Source organism: Boleophthalmus pectinirostris, unplaced genomic scaffold (assembly GCF_026225935.1).
Source record: "Boleophthalmus pectinirostris isolate CB_2022bp ecotype Guang Dong unplaced genomic scaffold, ASM2622593v1 HiC_scaffold_14, whole genome shotgun sequence".
In the NCBI taxonomy this organism is placed as follows: domain Eukaryota; kingdom Metazoa; phylum Chordata; class Actinopteri; order Gobiiformes; family Gobiidae; genus Boleophthalmus; species Boleophthalmus pectinirostris.
The window spans coordinates 34,094,387-34,113,868 of NW_026571047.1; the positions used below are offsets into that span (position 1 = coordinate 34,094,387).

Here is a 19,482-nt window from a genome sequence, read left to right on the forward strand (position 1 = left end):
CCTCGTTTTCTATTGGCTGATGTTTATCTGGCCTCAACACGTCCACAGTTTATAGATTTTCGTTCTTTTTTTTTTAATCATCATAATTACAAAGCTGCTGCGTCTCTGTAATGGTATTTTAATCTTTCACTGACAGTTTGAGACAAAAAAAAATCCTCCATAAAACCTTTAAATGAAAGTCTAAGTGGAGTCCCAGAGCTTCAGACAGAGCAGTGCCTCCAGTTAGCGTCAGATGGGACAGCAGCAGTTTGAGGAGGAGGACGGGTCATTGAAACAGACTTCATCATAAACACATTTTACACCATAAACATTTGCGCAGAGCAGGACTGATCTGTTTTTACGCTCGTCTCATTTTGTCTCGGAGTCATTTGCTTAATTTCAATAAACGAGGATTAATAAGGCGTAAAAAACGAAAGCGGCGACGGAACGGATGAGAAACTCCTGAAGAAGACAACGCCGCCGTTAAAACTGAAGAAGAAGAAGATAATTATCTGAGAAAAATCACCAAGATACAAGAGACAGACTCTGAAACTGTTTAAGAACTAAACCAGGACTAAACCAGGACTAAACCAGGACTAAACCAGGTCTAAACCAGGACTAAACCAGGTCTAAACCAGGACTAAACCAGGTCTAAACCAGGACTAAACCAGGTCTAAACCAGGTCTAAACCAGGACTAAACCAGGTCTAAACCAGGACTAAACAGGACTAAACCAGGTCTAAACCAGGTCTAAACCAGGACTAAACCAGGTCTAAACCAGGTCTAAACCAGGACTAAACCAGGACTAAACCAGGACTAAACCAGGACTAAACCAGGACTAAACCAGGTAAACAGGCTAAACCAGGACTAAACCAGGACTAAACCAGGACTAAACCAGGTTAAACCAGGACTAAACCAGGTCTAAACCAGGTCTAAAACCAGGTAAACCAGGATAAACCAGGTCTAAACCAGGTCTAAACCAGGACTAAACCAGGACTAAACCAGGACTAAACCAGGACTAAACCAGGACTAAACCAGGTCTAAACCAGGACTAAACCAGGACTAAACCAGGTCTAAACCAGGTCTAAACCAGGACTAAACCAGGACTAAACCAGGACTAAACCAGGTCTAAACCAGGACTAAACAGGACTAAACCAGGTCTAAACCAGGACTAAACCAGGACTAAACCAGGTCTAAACCAGGACTAAACCAGGACTAAACCAGGACTAAACCAGGACTAAACCAGGTCTAAACCAGGACTAAACCAGGACTAAACCAGGACTAAACCAGGTCTAAACCAGGACTAAAACCAGGTCTAAACCAGGTCTAAACCAGGACTAAACCAGGTCTAAACCAGGACTAAACCAGGACTAAACCAGGTCTAAACCAGGTCTAAACCAGGACTAAACCAGGACTAAACCAGGACTAAACCAGGACTAAACCAGGACTAAACCAGGTCTAAACCAGGACTAAACCAGGACTAAACCAGGTCTAAACCAGGTCTAAACCAGGACTAAACCAGGACTAAACCAGGACTAACCAGGTCTAAACCAGGTCTAAACCAGGTCTAAACCAGGACTAAACCAGGACTAAACCAGGTACTAAACCAGGACTAAACCAGGACTAAACCAGGTCTAAACCAGGACTAAACCAGGTCTAAACCAGGACTAAACCAGGACTAAACCAGGTCTAAACCAGGACTAAAACAGGACTAAACCAGGACTAAACCAGGTCTAAACCAGGACTAAACCAGGACTAAACCAGGACTAAACCAGGGACTAAACCAGGTCTAAACCAGGACTAAACCAGGACTAAACCAGGACTAAACCAGGACTAAACCAGGACTAAACCAGGTCTAAACCAGGACTAAACCAGGACTAAACCAGGTCTAAACCAGGTCTAAACCAGGACTAAACCAGGACTAAACAGGACTAAACCAGGACTAAACCAGGTCTAAACCAGGACTAAACCAGGACTAAACCAGGTCTCACAGACATTTGGTCTTTTCCTTTTTAAACAAATTCATATTTTTTCTTTCAGCGACGTCAAAGTGTTTTTCAAACCTCATTTTGGACAAAAATGTGATGAAAAGAACCGAGATGAAAGAGACTGAACCAGGACCAAAACAGGACCCAGGACTGAACCAGGACTAAACCAGGACCAAGGAACCAGGACTGAACCAGGACTGAACCAGGACTAAACCAGGACCAAAACAGGACCCAGGACTGAACCAGGACTAAACCAGGACCAAAACAGGACCCAGGACTGAACCAGGACCCAGGACTGAACCAGGACTAAACCAAGACCAAACCAGGACCCAGGACTAAACCAGGACCCAGGACTGAACCAGGACTAAACCAGGACCGAACCAGGACCCAGGACTAAACCAGGACCGAACCAGGACCCAGGACTAAACCAGGACCGAACCAGGACTGAACCTGAACCAGGACTGACTGAACCAGGACTGAACCAGGACTGAACCAGGACTGAAACCAGGACTGAACCAGGAACCAGGACTAAAACCAGGACTGAACCAGGACTGAACCAGGACTAAACCAGGACTAAACCAGGACTGAACCAGGACTGTTCTCGGTTTTTGTCTTAAACGTGACTCGATCCTTCAGCTCCAGAATGTGAGGTTGTAGTTCCTCGTTCGTCCAGCAGGGGGTCGTGTGGAGACATTTTTACTCTGTTCATCTGGACACAAATAATTTGAGTCTAAACTCGTCCTGGGGCTGGACTTAAACGAGCTCTTCTACAAAATGAATTCATTCATTAATAATTGCATTTATATAAGACCCACAGACTCTTTACAGATGGTTTTTCATTCTCTCCACACTCCACTTTCTGGGCTGGTATCATTAAGAAGCTGCCGATACGATACACACCTCGATACAGTGAAGTTTTGATTCGATATGATATATTATTCAAATTCATTCGATACGGTTCAATAAAATTAACAAGATTTTAATAGAAAATATCATTACAATATTTTTGTAGAAAATCACCCAAGGGCCACATTAAAGGTCTTGGACGACAAGAAGAAACAACACTTCTAACACTTTTAACTCTTAGATCTTTGGATTAAATCTTGTCAAAGGAAAAAGTAGCATATTCAGAGTTTGGCCTCCACAAAATATCGAAATAAATATCGTACCGTGATATGTACATCGTGAAAATATTGTACCGAGAAATCTGGATATTACATCTCTCCTCATGAGTTTTCCCACAATATCACAATAAATATCGTATCGTGAGAATCATACTGTGACGATATTGTTTTGTGAGACTTGGATATCGTTACACCCCGAGGATTCAGACTTATCGATGCATGTTTGAGTGACTTTACGGTTAGCAGTACGAGCCTGTACGAGGCTCCGCCCACAAGCCTACGTCCCCCATCACGACAATTCTCCTAAAATATACAAAAACACGACACAAAACTGCACACAGCAACGTGACAAAACTCACGTGATGAGCAGGAGTTTCATGAGTTGATTGTGTTGTGATCGCGCTCTGAAGGGGGAGTGACTTAGCGCAGAGAGCAAAGGGCGTGGACACATGTTAATCCGTCGGTTTGGGCGAATACAGCATTTTCACCACAATAAAAGGAACACGGTGATGTAAATATGTGATGTGTTGCAGTGAATAGCGCACAGAAGTATAATACTCCCTTCACCCTGGCCTCTGCGCCTCTACGCCGGCTCTGATTGGTCCGTTCGGTCACACGGTCGCTCAGATGAAGCTCTATAACGAGTGGAAAATGTGTGCAGGTGACCTACATCGTGCACTCTCGTCTCTCGCTGATAATCTGAGCCTGACACAAAGAGATGTTCATGTTTCCAGGGGAACATAAAATCTGACGCACATCTCCCATGATTCTCTGTGCTCGGGTCTGAGGGAACAAAAGCTCAGTCGCGGTGCTGCCAGGTCCTTTGTCCCACACCTTTAGTAAAACCTCCTCTCCTCCTCTCCTCCTCTCCCTCTCCTCCTCTCTCTCCTCTCTCCTCCTCTCTCCTCCTCTCCTCCTCCTCTCCTCCTCCTCTCTCCTCCTCCTCCTCCTCTCCTCCTCTCTCCTCTCCTCTCCTCCTCTCTCCTCCTCTCTCCTCCTCCTCTCCTCCTCTCCTCTCCTCCTCTCCTCTCTCCTCTCTCCTCTCCTCCTCTCTCTCCTCCTCTCCTCTCTCCTCTCTCCTCTCCTCTCTCTCCTCTCTCCTCTCTCCTCCTCCTCCTCTCCTCCTCTCCTCCCTCCTCTCCTCCTCTCCTCCTCTCCTCCCTCCTCTCTCCTCCTCTCCTCTCTCCTCTCTCTCCTCCTCCTCCTCTCCTCCCTCCTCCTCTCCTCCTCCTCTCCTCTCTCCTCCTCCTCTCCTCCTCTCCTCCTCCTCTCTCTCCTCCTCTCTCCTCTCTCTCCTCCTCCTCTCTCTCTCTCTCCCTCTCCTCTCCTCCCTCCTCTCTCCTCCTCCTCTCCTCCTCTCCTCTCCTCCTCTCTCCTCTCCTCCTCTCTCCTCTCTCTCTCCTCTCTCTCCTCTCTCTCCTCCTCTCCTCTCCTCCTCCTCTCCTCTCCTCTCCTCCTCCTCCTCTCCTCCTCTCCTCTCCTCCTCCTCCTCTCCTCCTCCTCCTCTCTCCTCCTCTCCTCCTCTCCTCCTCTCCTCTCCTCCTCCTCTCTCCCTCCTCTCCTCCTCCTCTCCTCTCTCCTCCCTCCTCTCCTCCTCCTCCTCTCCTCTCCTCCTCTCCTCCTCCTCTCCTCTCTCTCCCTCCTCCTCTCTCTCTCTCCTCCTCCTCTCCTCCTCCTCTCCTCTCCTCCTCTCCTCCTCCTCCTCCTCTCCTCTCCTCCTCCTCCTCTCCTCCTCTCCTCTCTCTCCTCCTCCTCCTCTCTCCTCTCTCTCTCCTCTCCTCTCCTCCTCTCTCTCCTCCTCTCCTCTCCTCCTCTCTCCTCTCCTCTCTCTCCTCCTCTCCTCTCCTCCTCTCCTCCTCTCCTCCCTCTCCTCTCCTCTCTCTCTCTCCTCCTCCTCTCTCCTCCTCTCCTCCTCCTCCTCTCTCTCCCTCCTCCTCTCCTCCTCTCTCTCCCTCCTCCCTCCTCTCCTCCTCCCTCTCCTCCTCCCTCCTCTCCCTCTCTCTCCTCCTCTCCTCCCTCTCCTCTCTCCTCCTCCTCTCCTCCTCTCTCTCCTCCCTCCTCTCTCCTCCTCCTCCTCCCCTCCTCCTCTCCTCCTCTCCTCTCTCCTCCTCTCCTCCTCTCACTCTCCTCCCTCTCTCCTCCTCCTCCTCCTCCTCTCCCTCTCCCTCCTCTCCTCCTCTCTCTCCTCCTCCTCTCTCCTCCTCTCTCCTCCTCTCTCCTCTCCTCCTCCTCTCCTCCTCTCTCCTCCTCTCCTCCCTCCTCCTCCTCTCCTCCTCCTCCTCCTCTCCTCCTCTCCCTCTCTCCTCTCCTCCTCCTCTCCTCTCTCCTCTCTCCTCCTCTCTCCTCCCTCCTCTCCTCCTCTCCTCTCCTCTCTCTCCTCCTCTCCTCCCTCTCCTCCTCCTCCTCTCCTCTCCCTCCCTCCTCCTCCTCTCTCCTCTCTCCTCCTCCTCTCCTCTCCTCTCCTCTCCTCCTCCTCTCCTCCTCTCCTCCTCCTCTCTCTCCTCCTCCTCTCCTCCTCCTCTCCTCCTCTCCTCCTTTCCTCTCCTCCTCCTCTCTCCTCCTCTCCTCTCCTCTCTCCTCTCTCCTCCTCTCTCCTCTCCTCTCTCCTCCTCTCCTCCTCCCTCTCCTCCTCCTCCTCCTCTCCTCTCCTCTCCTCTCTCTCCTCCTCCTCCTCTCCTCCCTCTCTCTCTCTCTCTCTCTCTCTCCTCCTCTCTCTCTCTCTCCTCCTCTCTCCTCTCCTCTCCTCCTCTCTCTCCTCTCTCTCCTCTCTCCTCCTCCTCTCCTCTCCTCCTCTCCTCTCCTCCTCTCCTCCTCCTCTCTCCTCCTCCTCCTCTCCTCCTCTCCTCCTCTCCTCCTCTCTCTCCTCTCCTCCTCCTCTCCTCCTCTCTCCTCTCTCCTCTCCTCTCCTCTCCTCCCTCTCCTCCTCTCCTCTCTCCTCCTCTCCTCCTCCTCTCCTCCTCCTCTCCTCTCCTCCTCCTCCTCTCTCCTCTCCTCTCTCTCCTCTCTCCTCCTCCTCTCTCCTCCTCTCCTCCTCCTCTCTCCTCTCTCCTCTCTCTCTCTCCTCTCCTCTCCTCTCTCTCTCCTCTCTCTCCTCTCTCCTCCTCTCCTCCTTCCCTCTCCTCTCCTCCTCCTCTCCTCCTCTCTCTCCTCTCTCCTCTCTCTCATCCTCTCCTCTCCTCCTCTCCTCCTCCTCTCTCCTCTCTCCTCCTCCTCCCCTCCTCCTCCTCCTCCTCCCTCCTCCTCCTCTCCTCCTCCTCCTCCTCTCCTCCTCTCTCTCCTCTCCTCCTCTCTCCTCTCCTCCTCTCTCTCTCTCCTCCTCTCTCTCTCTCTCCCTCCTCTCTCCTCCTCTCCTCTCCTCCTCTCTCCTCCTCTCCTCCTCTCCTCTCCTCCTCTCCTCTCTCCTCCTCTCTCTCCTCTCTCTCTTCTCTCTCCTCCTCCTCTCCTCTCCTCTCCTCTCTCCTCCTCCCCTCCTCCTCCTCCTCCTCCTCCTCTCTCCTCTCCTCTCTCCTCCTCCTCTCCTCCTCCTCCTCCTCTCCTCTCCTCTCTCCTCTCCTCCTCTCCTCTCCTTCTCCTCCTCCTCCTCTCTCTCTCTCCTCCTCCTCCTCCTCTCTCCTCCTCCTCCTCTCTCTCTCCTCCTCTCCTCCTCTCCTCCTCCCCTCCTCCTCTCCTCCTCTCCTCTCCTCCTCTCCTCCCTCCTCTCTCCTCCTCTCCTCCTCCCTCTCCTCCTCTCTCCCTCTCTCCTCTCTCCTCCTCCTCCTCTCCTCCTCTCTCTCCTCCTCTCCTCCTCTCTCTCCTCCTTCCTCCTCTCCTCCTCTCTCCTCCTCCTCCTCCTCCCTCCTCCTCTCCTCCTCCTCTCCTCTTCCTCTCTCTCCTCTCTCCTCCTCCTCTCCTCTCTCCTCTCTCTCCTCCTCCTCCTCCTCTCCTCCTCCTCTCTCCTCCTCTCCTCCTCTCTCCTCCTCTCCCTCCTCTCTCCTCTCCTCCTCTCTCCTCCTCTCTCCTCCTCTCCTTCTTTTTTTTTTTCTTTTTCTTTATCTGAATATAAAAATGAAAAAGAAAAATCTGGTGTAAAAGTTGAATTTACTGTAAGAGATTTTATTTCACTAAACACAAACTGATTACATTTGTGGTTTATGAGTCCAGGTTTCAGTCCTGGTTTAAGTCCTGGTTTCAGTCTGGTTTAGTCCTGGTTTAGTCCTGGTTTAGTCCTGGTGGTTAGTCCTAGTCCTGTTTAGTCCTGGTTTAGTCCTGGTTTAGTCCTGGTGGTTAGTCCTGGTTTAGTCCTGGTTTAGTCCTGGTTAGTCAGTCCTGGTCCTGGTTTAGTCCTGGTTTAGTCCTGGTTTAGTCCTGGTTTAGTCCTGGTTTAGTCCTGGTTTAGTCCTGGTTCAGTCCTGGTTTAGTCCTGGTTTAGTCCTGGTTTAGTCCAGTCCTGGTTTAGTCCTGGTTTAGTCCTGGTTTAGTCCTGGTTTAGTCCTGGTTTAGTCCTGGTTTAGTGCTTGTTTTAGTCCTGGTTTAGTTCTGGTTTAGTCCTGGTTTAGTCCTGGTCCAGTCCTGGTTTTAGTCCTGGTTTAGTCCTGGTTTAGTCCTGGTTTATGGTTTAGTCCTGGTTTAGTCCTGGTTTAGTCCTGGTTTAGTCCTGGTTTAGTCCTTCCTCAGGTGTATTTCTTTTGGAGTTTTTTCTTGTTCCTGATCAAATGAATTGAACCAAGAGAAAATAAAACACCCCCGTCCTGGAGGTGGCGCTGTGACTGTGCAGGAGTCAAACTCACACTTACAGAGGTTTTAATTGTGTTGTTGTGATTGTCGGAGTCGTGCTACGTTACTATTGTTCAAACATTCAGGTTTTCCCACATGAACAACTCACTGAAAAAATGTTGACTAAAACTAGTTTGACCAAACGTCTGTTTTTCCCTGGACATGTCCGTATTTTGCGTCATGTCCGGTTTTTTTTATAAAGTGATGCAAATGTCCGGGTTTTCAGCTCCGTTCACTGGGACATTAAACTGAGCGTCTCTCGTCTGTGACTCAGAAGGAGCGAGACACAAACAGTGGGTCTGAAACACACTGAAGCACAAATGAACATTTAACAACGACTTGGACAAGAAATTCTCTGTTTTCCGTCCCGGTCGGGACAAGTGTGAGTCCATGTGCACAGGCTGAGGTGAGAGGACAGTGTCCCTCGTTTATCTCAGGTGTTATGTTCTAAAAATAACCTGCGACAGGTGAAATCCACCAAGTATCAACTTTATATTTTACACTTATTCTGTCTGTTTTAAGTCTGTAAAACCTCAACACAAACTTTATACACTTTTCTCCGACAGGATCGACAGGTGCAACACTTTTTACTTCCTTCTTCAAACTTGTTGCTGCTGTCGTCCTTTTGTTATTTTCCTTCTTCTTTATGAAACAAACTGAAGATTCATTTTTTTGTGAAGACACAGTCAGTACAGGACCACACCTGCCAGTACAGGACACAACCTGCCAGACCACAGCACACCTGTACACACCTGCCAGTACAGGCACCGCACCTGCCAGTACAGGACCACACCTGCCAGTACAGGACACACCCTGCCAATACAGGACCACACCTGCACAGTACAGGACCACACCTGCCAGTACAGGACACACACACACCTGCCAGTACAGGACCACAGCCATACAGGACCTGTACAGGACCGCACCTGCCAGTACAGGACCGCACCTGCCAGTACAGGACCAGCACACCTGCCATACAGGACCACACCTGCCAGTACAGGACCCACCTGCAGTACAGGACCACACCTGCCAGTACAGGACCTGCACAATACAGGACCGCACCTGCCAGTACACACCTGCCCAACACCTGCACCTGCCAGTACAGGACCACACCTGCCAGTACAGGACCACACCTGCCAGTTAACCAGAGATTATATCAAACTTTTGTGCTGCCTATGACACGGACTGAACCAAGACTAAACCAGGACTAAACCAGGACTAAACCAGGACTGAAACCAGGACTAAACCAGGACTAAACCAGGACTAAACCAGGACTGAACCAAGACTAAACCAGGACTAAACCAGGACTAAACCAGGACTAAACCAGGACTAAACCAGGACTGAACCAGGACTAAACCAGGACTAAACCAGGACTAAACCAGGACTAAACCAGGACTAAACCAGGACTAAACCAGGACTAAACCAGGACTGAACCAGGACTAAACCAGGACTAAACCAGGACTCACCGTCAGGTCGGTTTGGTGGTGACACAGGAGAAAGGAGCGGTTCAGCTCTGCACCTCACGGAGGTAAACGCGGCAGTTGCCTGATCGAACTTTGTGGACAAACTGCTCAGTGTTTTCTCTCTTAAGTCCAAGATTAGTCCTGGTTTAGACCTGGTTTAGACCTGGTTTAGTCCTGGTTTAGTCCTGACCCACCCGTGTGTAATTACTACTCGCCTGTAACACACAACACACGTTCATATGCTGTAAAACAAAATGCAAAATTGCACTAAAAAAAAAATCAGAGAAACAGACCCGGTCCAGACCCGGTCCAGGCCCGGTCCAGGCCCGGTCCAGACCCGGTCCAGGCCCGGTCCAGACCCGGTCCAGGCCCGGTCCAGGACTCACCCTCTTGATGTCTTTGCCGAAGGTCTCGCTGAAGCTGGAGCCGAGGATCTCGAAGTGAACGTGAGAGTTTGAGCCGCTGTCGTTAAAATCCATGATCCCCGTCAAACCCGAGATGTTCCCCTGGAAAACAAGAACCACAAGAACCTGGGTTAGATCTGGGTTAGTCCTGGGTCAGTCCTGGTTTAGATCTGGGTTAGTCCTGGTGGAGTCCTGGTCATGGTTCAGTCCTGGTCTTGGTTCAGTCCTGGTCCCGTTTTGGTCTTATCCTGGTCCTGGTCTTTGTCCAGGGCTGGTTCTGGTCCAGTCTTGGTCCTGGTCCTAGTCTTGGTCTTGCTCTTTGTCCTGGTCTTGGTCCTAGTCCTAATCCTGGTCCCAGTCTTGGTCCTGGTCCTGATCCTGGTCCTGGTCCTGGTGGTCCTGGTCCTGGTCTTGTTCTTTGTCCTGGTCCTGGTCCTGATTCCAGTCCTGGTCTTGGTCTTGGTCCTGGTCCTGGTCTTGTTCTTTGTCCTGGTCCTGGTCCTGATTCCAGTCCCGGTCTTGGTCTTGGTCCTGGTCCTGGTCTCGGTCTGTTTCTGGTCTGACCTTTTCCGTGTGTCACGTCTTTAGTCTCACTTTGTTTTAAAACAACTTTTCAGACGCGACATTTTAAACCAACAAACACCACGAGCCACAAATCCATCAACATCAGACCAAGACCTGGACCAAGACCAAGACCTGGACCAAGACCAAGACCTGGACCAGACCCAGACCAGGACCAAACAGGATCCGCGGTGAAAGGTTGAAACTTTGTCTCTGGGGCAGATTTACAAAACCAGGAGCTGAAATAAAAGCAGTTCTTTTCATGGCCACAGTCTCGGTCTTGGTCTAGTCCTGGTCTAGTCCTGGTCTAGTCCTGGTCTAGTCCTGGTTCATTTCAGCGTTTTTTCGTCTCACATCTGTCCCAAATCACAAAACATTTTGGTCCCATTTCATCTGAATAAAACAAATTTAAAATGACAGTTGAAAGTCCCTCTGTCAGAGGCTGGAGTCTGAGTGAGCTTCATTCTCGGCCTCTGTTGTCGGTGCAGCTGCTCGTAGCTGTGGGCGTCAGGTCTGTGGTGCCTGTCGCGGCGGCACCGAACCCGGTGGTGGACACCGGAAGTAAGGGATGCTGTCAAGCTGAAGAAGGAGTCCTATCGGGCCTTGCTGGCTCGGGGGACTCCTGAGGCAGCTGATGGTACCGACTGGAGAGGAGAATCCGTCTGATAGTCGAACCTCGGATTCAGGAGGAGCAGTGTGGTTTTGGTCCTGGTCGTGGACACTGGACCAGATCTACACTCTCCATCGGTGCTCGAGGTTCATGGGAGTTTGCCCAACCAGTCCACATGTGCTTTGTGGACTTGGAGAAGACTTTGGACCGTGACCCTCGTGGTGTCCTGTGGGGGGCGCTCTGGGAGTCTGGGGTCCGGTCCCTGTATGACCGGAGCAGGAGCTGTGTTCATTGCCGGCAGTAAGTCAGACCTGTTCCCGGTGCATGTTGGACTCCGCCAGGGCTGCACCTGTCACCGGTTCTGTTCATTGTATTTATGGACAGAGTTTCTAGGCGCAGTCAGGGGCCGGAGGGTCCGGTTTGGGGACCACAGGATTTCATCTCTGCTGTTTGCAGATGATGTTGTCCTGTTGGCTTCATCGAACCAGGACCTGCAGCACTGGGGCGGTTTGACCCGAGTGTGAAGCGGCTGGGATGAAGATCAGCTCTTCCAAGTCCGAGGCCGTGGTTCTCGACCGGAAAAAGGTGTCTTGCCCTCTCCAGGCGGGTGGAGAGTCTCTGCCTCAAGTGGAGGAGTTCAAGTATCTCGGGGTCTTGTTCACGAGTGAGGGGAGGACGGAGCGTGAGATTGACAGGTGGACAGGTGCAGCTTCGGCAGTGATGCGGTCGCTGTATCGGTCGTTGTGGTGAAGAGGAGCTGAGTCGAAAGGCGAAGCTCTCGATTTACCGGTCAGTCTTCGTTCCTCCTCTCACCTCTGGTCATGAGTCTGGGTAGTGACCGAAAGGGACGAGATCACGTGGATACAAGCGCTCGAAATGAGTTTCCTCCGCAGGGCGTCTGGGCGTCTCCCTTAGAGACAGAGTGAGGAGCTCAGTCACACGGGAGGAGCTCGGAGTAGAGCCGCTGCTCCTCCACGTGGAGAGGAGCCAGTTGAGGCTCGGGCATCTGTTCTGATGTCTCCTGGACGTGTCCCTCAGGAGGTGTTTCATGTCCCACCTGGAGGAGGAGGAAGACCCAGGACACACTGGAGGGACTATGTCTCTGGACTGGCCTGGGAACACCTCAGGTCCCCCCGGAGGAGCTGGAGGAAGTGTCTGGGGTGAAGGAAGTCTGAGAGTCCCTGCTTAGGCTGCTGCCCCCGAGACCCGACCCCGGATAAGTGGACGAAAATGGATGAATGGATGAATAAAATGACAGAGATTTACAAAACGAACTGAAGATCTGTGTCCAAGTTCAGTCCTGGTTTAATCCTGGTCTGGTCCCTGGTCTGGTCCTGGTCTGGTCCTGGTCTAGTCCTGGTCTGGTCCTGGTCTGGTCCTGGTCTGGTCTGGTCTGTCTGGTCCTGGTCTGGTAGTCCTGGTCTGGTACCTTCTCTGGTCTAGTCCTGGTCTGGTCTGTCCTGGTCGGTCCTGGTTAGTCCTGGTCTAGTCCTGGTCTGGTCCTGGTCTGGTCCTGGTCTGGTACCTTCTGGATGGTCTGGAGCATGGACCAGCCTCCGTTCCAGGGTTTGGTCGACTTCTTGATGCAGTTGAGACTCGCCATGCTGTGCCACTTCCTGTCCTCCAGTTTACGATAAAACGCGTTCGCCAACATCAAGACCGAGTCGTACAGGTACAGGGTCGACACCTGCCGGCAGGGGCGGGGACGGGACAGGTGACAGGTGAGGAGAGAGAGAAGAGGGAGGAGAGTAAAAGTATTTAAAGTGAGTAAAGACACGGAGGAGAACTTGATGTTTCTGCTCTGAGCTTCACTGCAGAACAAACGTAACTTTTACACTTTAAAGTTTGATTTTTAAACACTCCTGATGGAACTGGATCTGGTTCTGGTTCTGGAGTCTCACCTGGAGGTTCTGGAGGTTCTGGAGGTTCTGGAGGTTCTGGTCATGTTCTCACCTGTAGGTTCTGGAGGTTCTGGAGGTTCTGGTCGTGTTCTCACCTGTAGGTTCTGGAGGTTCTGGAGGTTCCGGTCATGTTCTCACTTGTAGGTTCTGGAGGTTCTGGAGGTTCTGGTCGTGTTCTCACCTGTAGGTTCTGGAGGTTCTGGTCGTGTTCTCACCTGCAGGTTCTGGAGGTTCTGGAGGTTCTGGTCGTGTTCTCACCTGCAGGTTCTGGAGGTTCTGGAGGTTCTGGTCGTGTTCTCACCTGCAGGTTCTGGAGGTTCTGGAGGTTCTGGTCGTGTTCTCACCTGCAGGTTCTGGAGGTAGCCCTCCTGCGGGTCGCAGAGCAGGGAGGAGATGCGGTGGTCCTGTCGCACACAGCGGTTGTGAGGGTCTTTCTGGGGACTGTGTGGGTCCCTCAGGGGGAAGATCTGCCTGATGATGGTGACTCTGCCCAGAGCCGAGTGAGCGAGCTCCAGAACCTCCCCGTCGCTCACCTCCTGCACCACAGAACCGGGTCAAAGTCCAAACGTTCACACAGTCACATGACCAGAGTTTAACTGAACGCTTCATCTGCTCCAGAAACACAGATTCCTGAAACATGTGAGGACACGTCACACCACCGTCACCGTGGGATTTCTCAGTAAAAACAACGACTTCATCTGCGTTTCCTCCTCCTGCTTTTGTCCGTTCATGTTGTCATGGTGACGAAACACTCAAACACATCGATCCTTTTCACGTCATCTCAAGTGTCCCGCTGCTGGTTTGTGGAAACCATCATTTTGAGGATTTCTTGTTGAAATAAACTCAGATTTTCACAGAATGTTTGAACAGATGAAGATTTAGTATTTGATGTTTTATTTTGGTTCTGTTTTCAGGTTGAGCCGTTCACTCCCACAGAAAAATCATTTTGTGTCTGTGACATTTGCTGCACAAACTTCCTCTTTACATTTTTAGTACAACGTCCAAATTTGTTTTAAGTTGATGAAGTTTTTTTTTTAACAGATTTTGCTCTGAAGCTGCTCAGTCTTTGCTGTTGTTGCTGTTGTTGTATCTTGTGTTTTATCTTACTGTGATCAGATTTGTGTTTGGGGGGAACATGGACTCACACTTGTCTCCACCGGGACAGAAAACGGGGAATTTCTTGTACAAATTAACATTAAATGTGCATTTGTGTTTCGACGTGTTTCAGACCGACTGTTCTGAGTCACAGACGCCACGAGAGACGCTCAGTTTAACGACACAATGAAAGATCAATAAACCCTGGACATTTACATCAATTTATATTAAAAATAAATAAATTAATTAATTAATTAATAAATAAAAACCTGGACGACCAGAACAGGACGTGAAAAAGTGACATGTCCAGGGAAAAACGGACATTTGGTTAAAGAGTTTGTAACTAAAATGTGTTGGGCCGACATGTCCCATCATGCACCTGGAGACCATGTGACCTCCACCTGCTCTGTGATCATCTGGAGTTTTCTCTGATGAAGCTGAAGAACGGAAACGTGTTGCTGTAAGTTTAACTTTATTATTTATTATTTTGTTCTTTTTGAGCCTCAGTTTTTTCATCTTTGTTTCTGACGTTCGTCCCTGAACTGAAAAACCGACAGAACAAATCTGCAGTTTTGTGTTCGTCCGAGTTTCTCCAGCCTCCTGAAGATTCACAAAGAAAATGTGACTTTACTAATTCACGTTGGTCATGAAAGTTTCTGCAGAACTATTTCTCTGTTTCGCCTTCGTTAAACATTATTATTACACATTCTTTCATTCTTCTCCTTGTTTGTTTCGCACGATCATAAACGATAAACGTTTTTCACCTTCGTTAACATTATTATTAGTTTGCATAACCATCAACGTGGGAAAACAAATAAATAAAATAAAATAGTAAATAAAAAAAAAAAAAATAAATAAAAAAGATTAAAAAAATAAAATTAATAAATAAAATAAATAAAATAAATAAATAATAGATAAATAAATAAATAAATAAATAAAATTGAAAAACATAAAAAAAATAAATACATAAAAAATAAAATATAAAAAATAAAATTAAATAAATAAATAAATAGATAGATAAATAGATAAATAAATAAATAAAATAAAATAAAATGAAATGAGGAAGAAAGAAATTAGCGTTAGAGAGTTTGGTTTGTAAAATAAAGTGACTTTAAACTGTTGTGTTTTGGAAAATCTGGAGCTGGAGTTGATGAATTGTGCATTGAGTTTTGTTTGTTTTAATTTATATTTTGTCTCTTATATGTCCAGTGTGTGGAGTTGTGAATGCAAATTTGTTGTGAAAAAAAAAAAATAAATAAATAAATAAACTATTTCCTTTAATGTCGCGTTCAGTTTCACATTTTTATTTTCACCAAACCCGTGACAATCTGGTCTCTCTGAACTCAAGTGCACGTTACTCTGTCACCGCTGAACATTTGTCCGTAGACACACAGGTAGAACCCCCCCTCCCCGTGCGCTTCTGAACGTGGAGCTTGTTTAAACAAACTCCCACCGGCTCCAACACAAACAACTTAATTAATGAGACAAACGAGCGTCGCAAACTCACCACATGTGCACGACAAACGGAGAGACGGAGGGATGGAGGGATGGAAGAGAGAGAGAGAGAGACGGATAAAAGAGAAAAAAGTATTTGAGACGATTCAAAAACGTCCAATTAAAGAAAACAGAAACAAGAACGAGTGACGAGCCACAAACAAATAAACAAACAAACGAAAGAACGACGAGAGATTTAATGAAGAAATGTGTCTGGAACGAAACGAAAGAAAGAGAGAGAAGAGAGAGAGAAGAGAGGAGGAGAGAGAGAACAGAGGAAGAGAGAGAGAACAGAGGAGGAGAGAGAGAACAGAGGAGGAGAGAGAGAACAGAGGAGAGAGAGAACAGAGGAAGAGAGAGAGAACAGAGAGAGAGAGAACAGAGGAAGAGAGAGAGAACAGAGGAAGAGAGAGAGAGAGAGGAGAGAGAGAACAGAGAGAGAGAGAGAGAGAACGAGAGAACAGAGGAGAGAGAGAACAGAGAGAGAGAGAGAGAGAGAGAGACGAAGAGAGAGAGAGAGAGAGAGAACAGAGAGAGAGGAGAGAGAGAACAGAGGAAGAGAGAGAGAGAAGAGGAGAGAGAGAGAACAGAGGAAGAGAGAGAACAGAGGAAGAGAGAGAGAACAGAGGAAGAGAGAGAGAACGAGAGAGAGAGAGAGAGAGAGAGAGAGAGAGAGAGAGAACGAGAGAGAGAGAGAACAGAGAGAAGGAGAGAGAGAACAGAGAGAGAGAGAGAGAGAGAGAGAGAGAGAGAGAGAGAGAGAGAACAGAGGAAGAGAGAGAGAACAGAGGAGAGAGAGAGAGAGAGAAAGAGAGAAGAGGAGGACAGAAGCGAAAGAGAACCAGGATGAGGGGGGAAAGGAGGAGAGAAGGAGAGAGAGAGAAAGGGGGAGAGGGACAAAAGAGGAAGAGAAGAGAGGAGAGGAGGAAAGAAGGGGGGGAGAGGAGAAGAGAAGAGGAAGAGAAGTACAGGAAGAGAGAGAGAGGAGGGGAGAAAAGGAGAGAGGAGGAGAGAGGAAGAGGGGGAAAGAAGAGAGGGGGAGAGGAGGAGAAGAGAAGAGAAGAGAAGAGAAGAGGAGAGGAGAAGAGAGAAGAGGGGGAGAGAGGAGAGAGGTATAGAAGAGGAGGAGGATGAGAGGGGGAAAGGAGGAAGAGAGGAGAGAGAGAAAAAGCAAGGGGTAGAGGGGAGGGAAGAGAGGAAGAGGAGGAGAAGGAGAGGAAAAGAGAGGGGGAACGGCAGAAGAGAGATTGGGGAAGAGGAGAAGAGGACGAGGAGAGAGAGCGGTAGGAAGGAGTGGAGGAGAGAAGGAGGAGAGAAGGAGAAAGGGACCAAAGAGGAGAGGAGGGGAGAGAGAGAGGGGGAGGGAGAGAAAAGAGGAAAGGAGTAAAAAGAGGGGCAGAGAGAAGAGGAGAGAAGGGAAGAGAGAGGAGAGGAGGAGAGAGAAAAGAGAGAGAAAGGGAGAGAGGGGAGGAGGCAGAAAAAAAGATAGGGGGAGGACGAGAAGAGAAGAAAGTGGCAGGAAGGAGCGAAGGAGAAAGGAGGAGAGGAAGAAATGAGAGAAGGTGGGACCTCATTACTGCAATTTATAATTAGAGACACGAAGAGGAAGAAGAGGAGGAGAGAGAGAGGATGGAGAGATGGATAGAGAGAGGGAGAGAGGGAGGGAGGGAGGGAGGGAGAGAGGGAGAGAGGATGGATGAGAAGAGAGAGGGAGAGAGGGAGAGAGGGAGAGAGGGATGACGCAGGGTTTGAGCTGAAAATAAAGGACAGGGCAGAGTTGTGCCGAGAGACGATCGTTAAAAAGTTGAGACAAAAGAAAGATTTATAAGAAGAGAAAGACGGAGAGAACGACTCAGGTGAAAGACGAGTTTAATGGGGACGGAGACGGAGGGATGAGAGAAAAGAGGAGAGGAAAACGAGAAGAGAGGAACAAAGAGAAACGAGAGAGAAACGAGAGAGAAACGAGAGAAGAAAGACTTTACTGTCGTTAAAATCTGTCTCTGCCCCAAGAACGAAAAACAACAAACTGAACCAAGATCCTGGTTTAGACCTGGTTTAGTCCTGGTTTAGTTCTGGTTTAGTCCTGGTTTAGACCTGGTTTAGACTGGTTTAGTTCTGGTTTAGTCCTGGTTTAGACCTGGTTTAGTCCTGGTTTAGTCCTTGTTTAGTCCTGGTTTAGTTCTGGTTTAGACCTGGTTTAGTTCTGGTTTAGTCCTGGTTTAGACCTGGTTTAGACCTGGTTTAGTTCTGGTTTAGTCCTAGTTTAGACCTGGTTTAGACCTGGTTTAGTTCTGGTTTAGACCTGGTTTAGTTCTGGTTTGGTTTAGTCCTGGTTTAGTCCTGGTTTAGTCCTAGTTTAGACCTGGTTTAGACCTGGTTTAGTTCTGGTTTAGACCTGGTTTAGTTCTGGTTTAGTCCTGGTTTAGACCTGGTTTAGACCTGGTTTAGTTCTGGTTTAGTCCTGGTTTAGACCTGGTTTAGTCCTGGTTTAGTCCTTGTTTAGACCTGGTTTAGTCCTGGTTTAGACCTGGTTTAGACCTGGTTTAGACCTGGTTTTAGACCTGGTTTAGTCCTGGTTTAGTCCTGGTTTAGTCCTGGTTTAGTTCTGGTTTAGTCCTGGTTTAGTCCTGGTTTAGACCTGGTTTAGTCCTGGTTTAGACCTGGTTTAGTTCTGGTTTAGTCCTGGTTTAGTCCTGGTTTAGTCCTGGTTTAGTTCTGGTTTAGACCTGGTTTAGTCCTGGTTTAGACCTGGTTTAGTTCTGGTTTAGTCCTGGTTTAGTCCTGGTTTAGTTCTGGTTTAGTCCTGGTTTAGTTTAGACCTGGTTTAGTTCTGGTTTAGTCCTGGTTTAGTCCTGGTTTAGTCCTGGTTTAGTCCTGGTTTAGACCTGGTTTAGTTCTGGTTTAGACCTGGTTTAGTCCTGGTTTAGACCTGGTTTAGACCTGGTTTAGTCCTGGTTTAGTCCTGGTTTAGTCCTGGTTTAGTCCTGGTTTAGACCTGGTTTAGTCCTGGTTTAGACCTGGTTTAGTTCTGGTTTAGTCCTGGTTTAGTCCTGGTTTAGACCTGGTTTAGTCCTGGTTTAGACCTGGTTTAGTTCTGGTTTAAGTCTGGTTTAGTCCTGGTTTAGACCTGGTTTAGTTCTGGTTTAGTTCTGGTTTAGTCCTGGTTTAGACCTGGTTTAGTTCTGGTTTAGTCCTTGTTTTAGTCCTGGTTTAGACCTGGTTTAGTTTCTGGTTTAGTCCTGGTTTAGACCTGGTTTAGTTCTGGTTTAGTCCTGGTTTAGACCTGGTTTAGTTTCTGGTTTAGTCCTGGTTTCTGGTTTAGTCCTGGTTTAGTCCTGGTTTAGTCCTGGTTTAGTCCTGGTTTAGTCCTGGTTTAGTCCTGGTTTAGTCCTGGTTTAGTTCTGGTTTAGATCCTCTTTGTTTATTTAATTTTCATGTTGTTTTATTTTAGATTTTTGGAGATGTTGCTGGTTTTTTTTTCTTCTTTCTTTTTTTCTTGTGTTGAAACCCTCTTGTTGCCGTGGCGATGGGGCGGCCGCCGCTCAGATCCGCTCTGTGATTCTGCCAAACTCGACCTGGCAGCGGCGGCGCCATCGACGACCATCAGAGCTCGGCCATTTTCTAATTACACCACAACAAAAGGACCATTATCTCATTTAGACCTCTCCAAAACACTCAGACCGGCTCTGGACCGGATCTGGACCTGGTCTGGACCTGGTCTAGTCCCAGGTCTTTATGAGCCCAGGTCTAGTCTCCTGTCTCAGTGTGGGACAGAAAGAGACAGAAAAACTCACCAAAATTACAGAAAAATAAAGATGGACAGAACCATTTTTCATCTCCACCTCGTCTTTCGTTTAGGAAAAGTCCTGGTTTATAGTCCTGGTTTAGTCCTAGTCCTGGTTTAATTGTTTAGTCCTGGTTTATTAGTCCTGGTTTAGTCCTGGTTTAGGTTTAGTCCTAGTTCTTGTTTAGTCCTGGTTTAGTTTAGTCCTGGGTTCTGTTTAGTCCTCCTGGTTAGTCCTGGTTTAGTCCTGGTTTTAGGTTTAGTCCTGGTTTAGAGTCCTGGTTTAGTTTTAGTTTACCTGGTTTAGTTTAAGTCCTGGTTTACCTGG

General features: G+C 48.6%; 1 protein-coding gene across 1 annotated transcript in view; it reads right to left on the bottom strand.

The window, feature by feature from the left end:
* Positions 1 to 19,482, bottom strand: part of LOC110171951 (glutamate receptor ionotropic, delta-1-like) — a 428,946-nt gene that overhangs the window by 22,414 nt on the left and 387,050 nt on the right. Inside the window, exons 6-8 of the mRNA XM_055149944.1 lie at positions 13,126 to 13,317; positions 12,406 to 12,567; positions 9,692 to 9,811 (exon numbers count right to left, since the gene is read on the bottom strand). Coding sequence (XP_055005919.1) covers positions 9,692 to 9,811; positions 12,406 to 12,567; positions 13,126 to 13,317 — 474 coding nt within the window. The remainder of the gene's footprint in view (positions 1 to 9,691; positions 9,812 to 12,405; positions 12,568 to 13,125; positions 13,318 to 19,482) is intronic.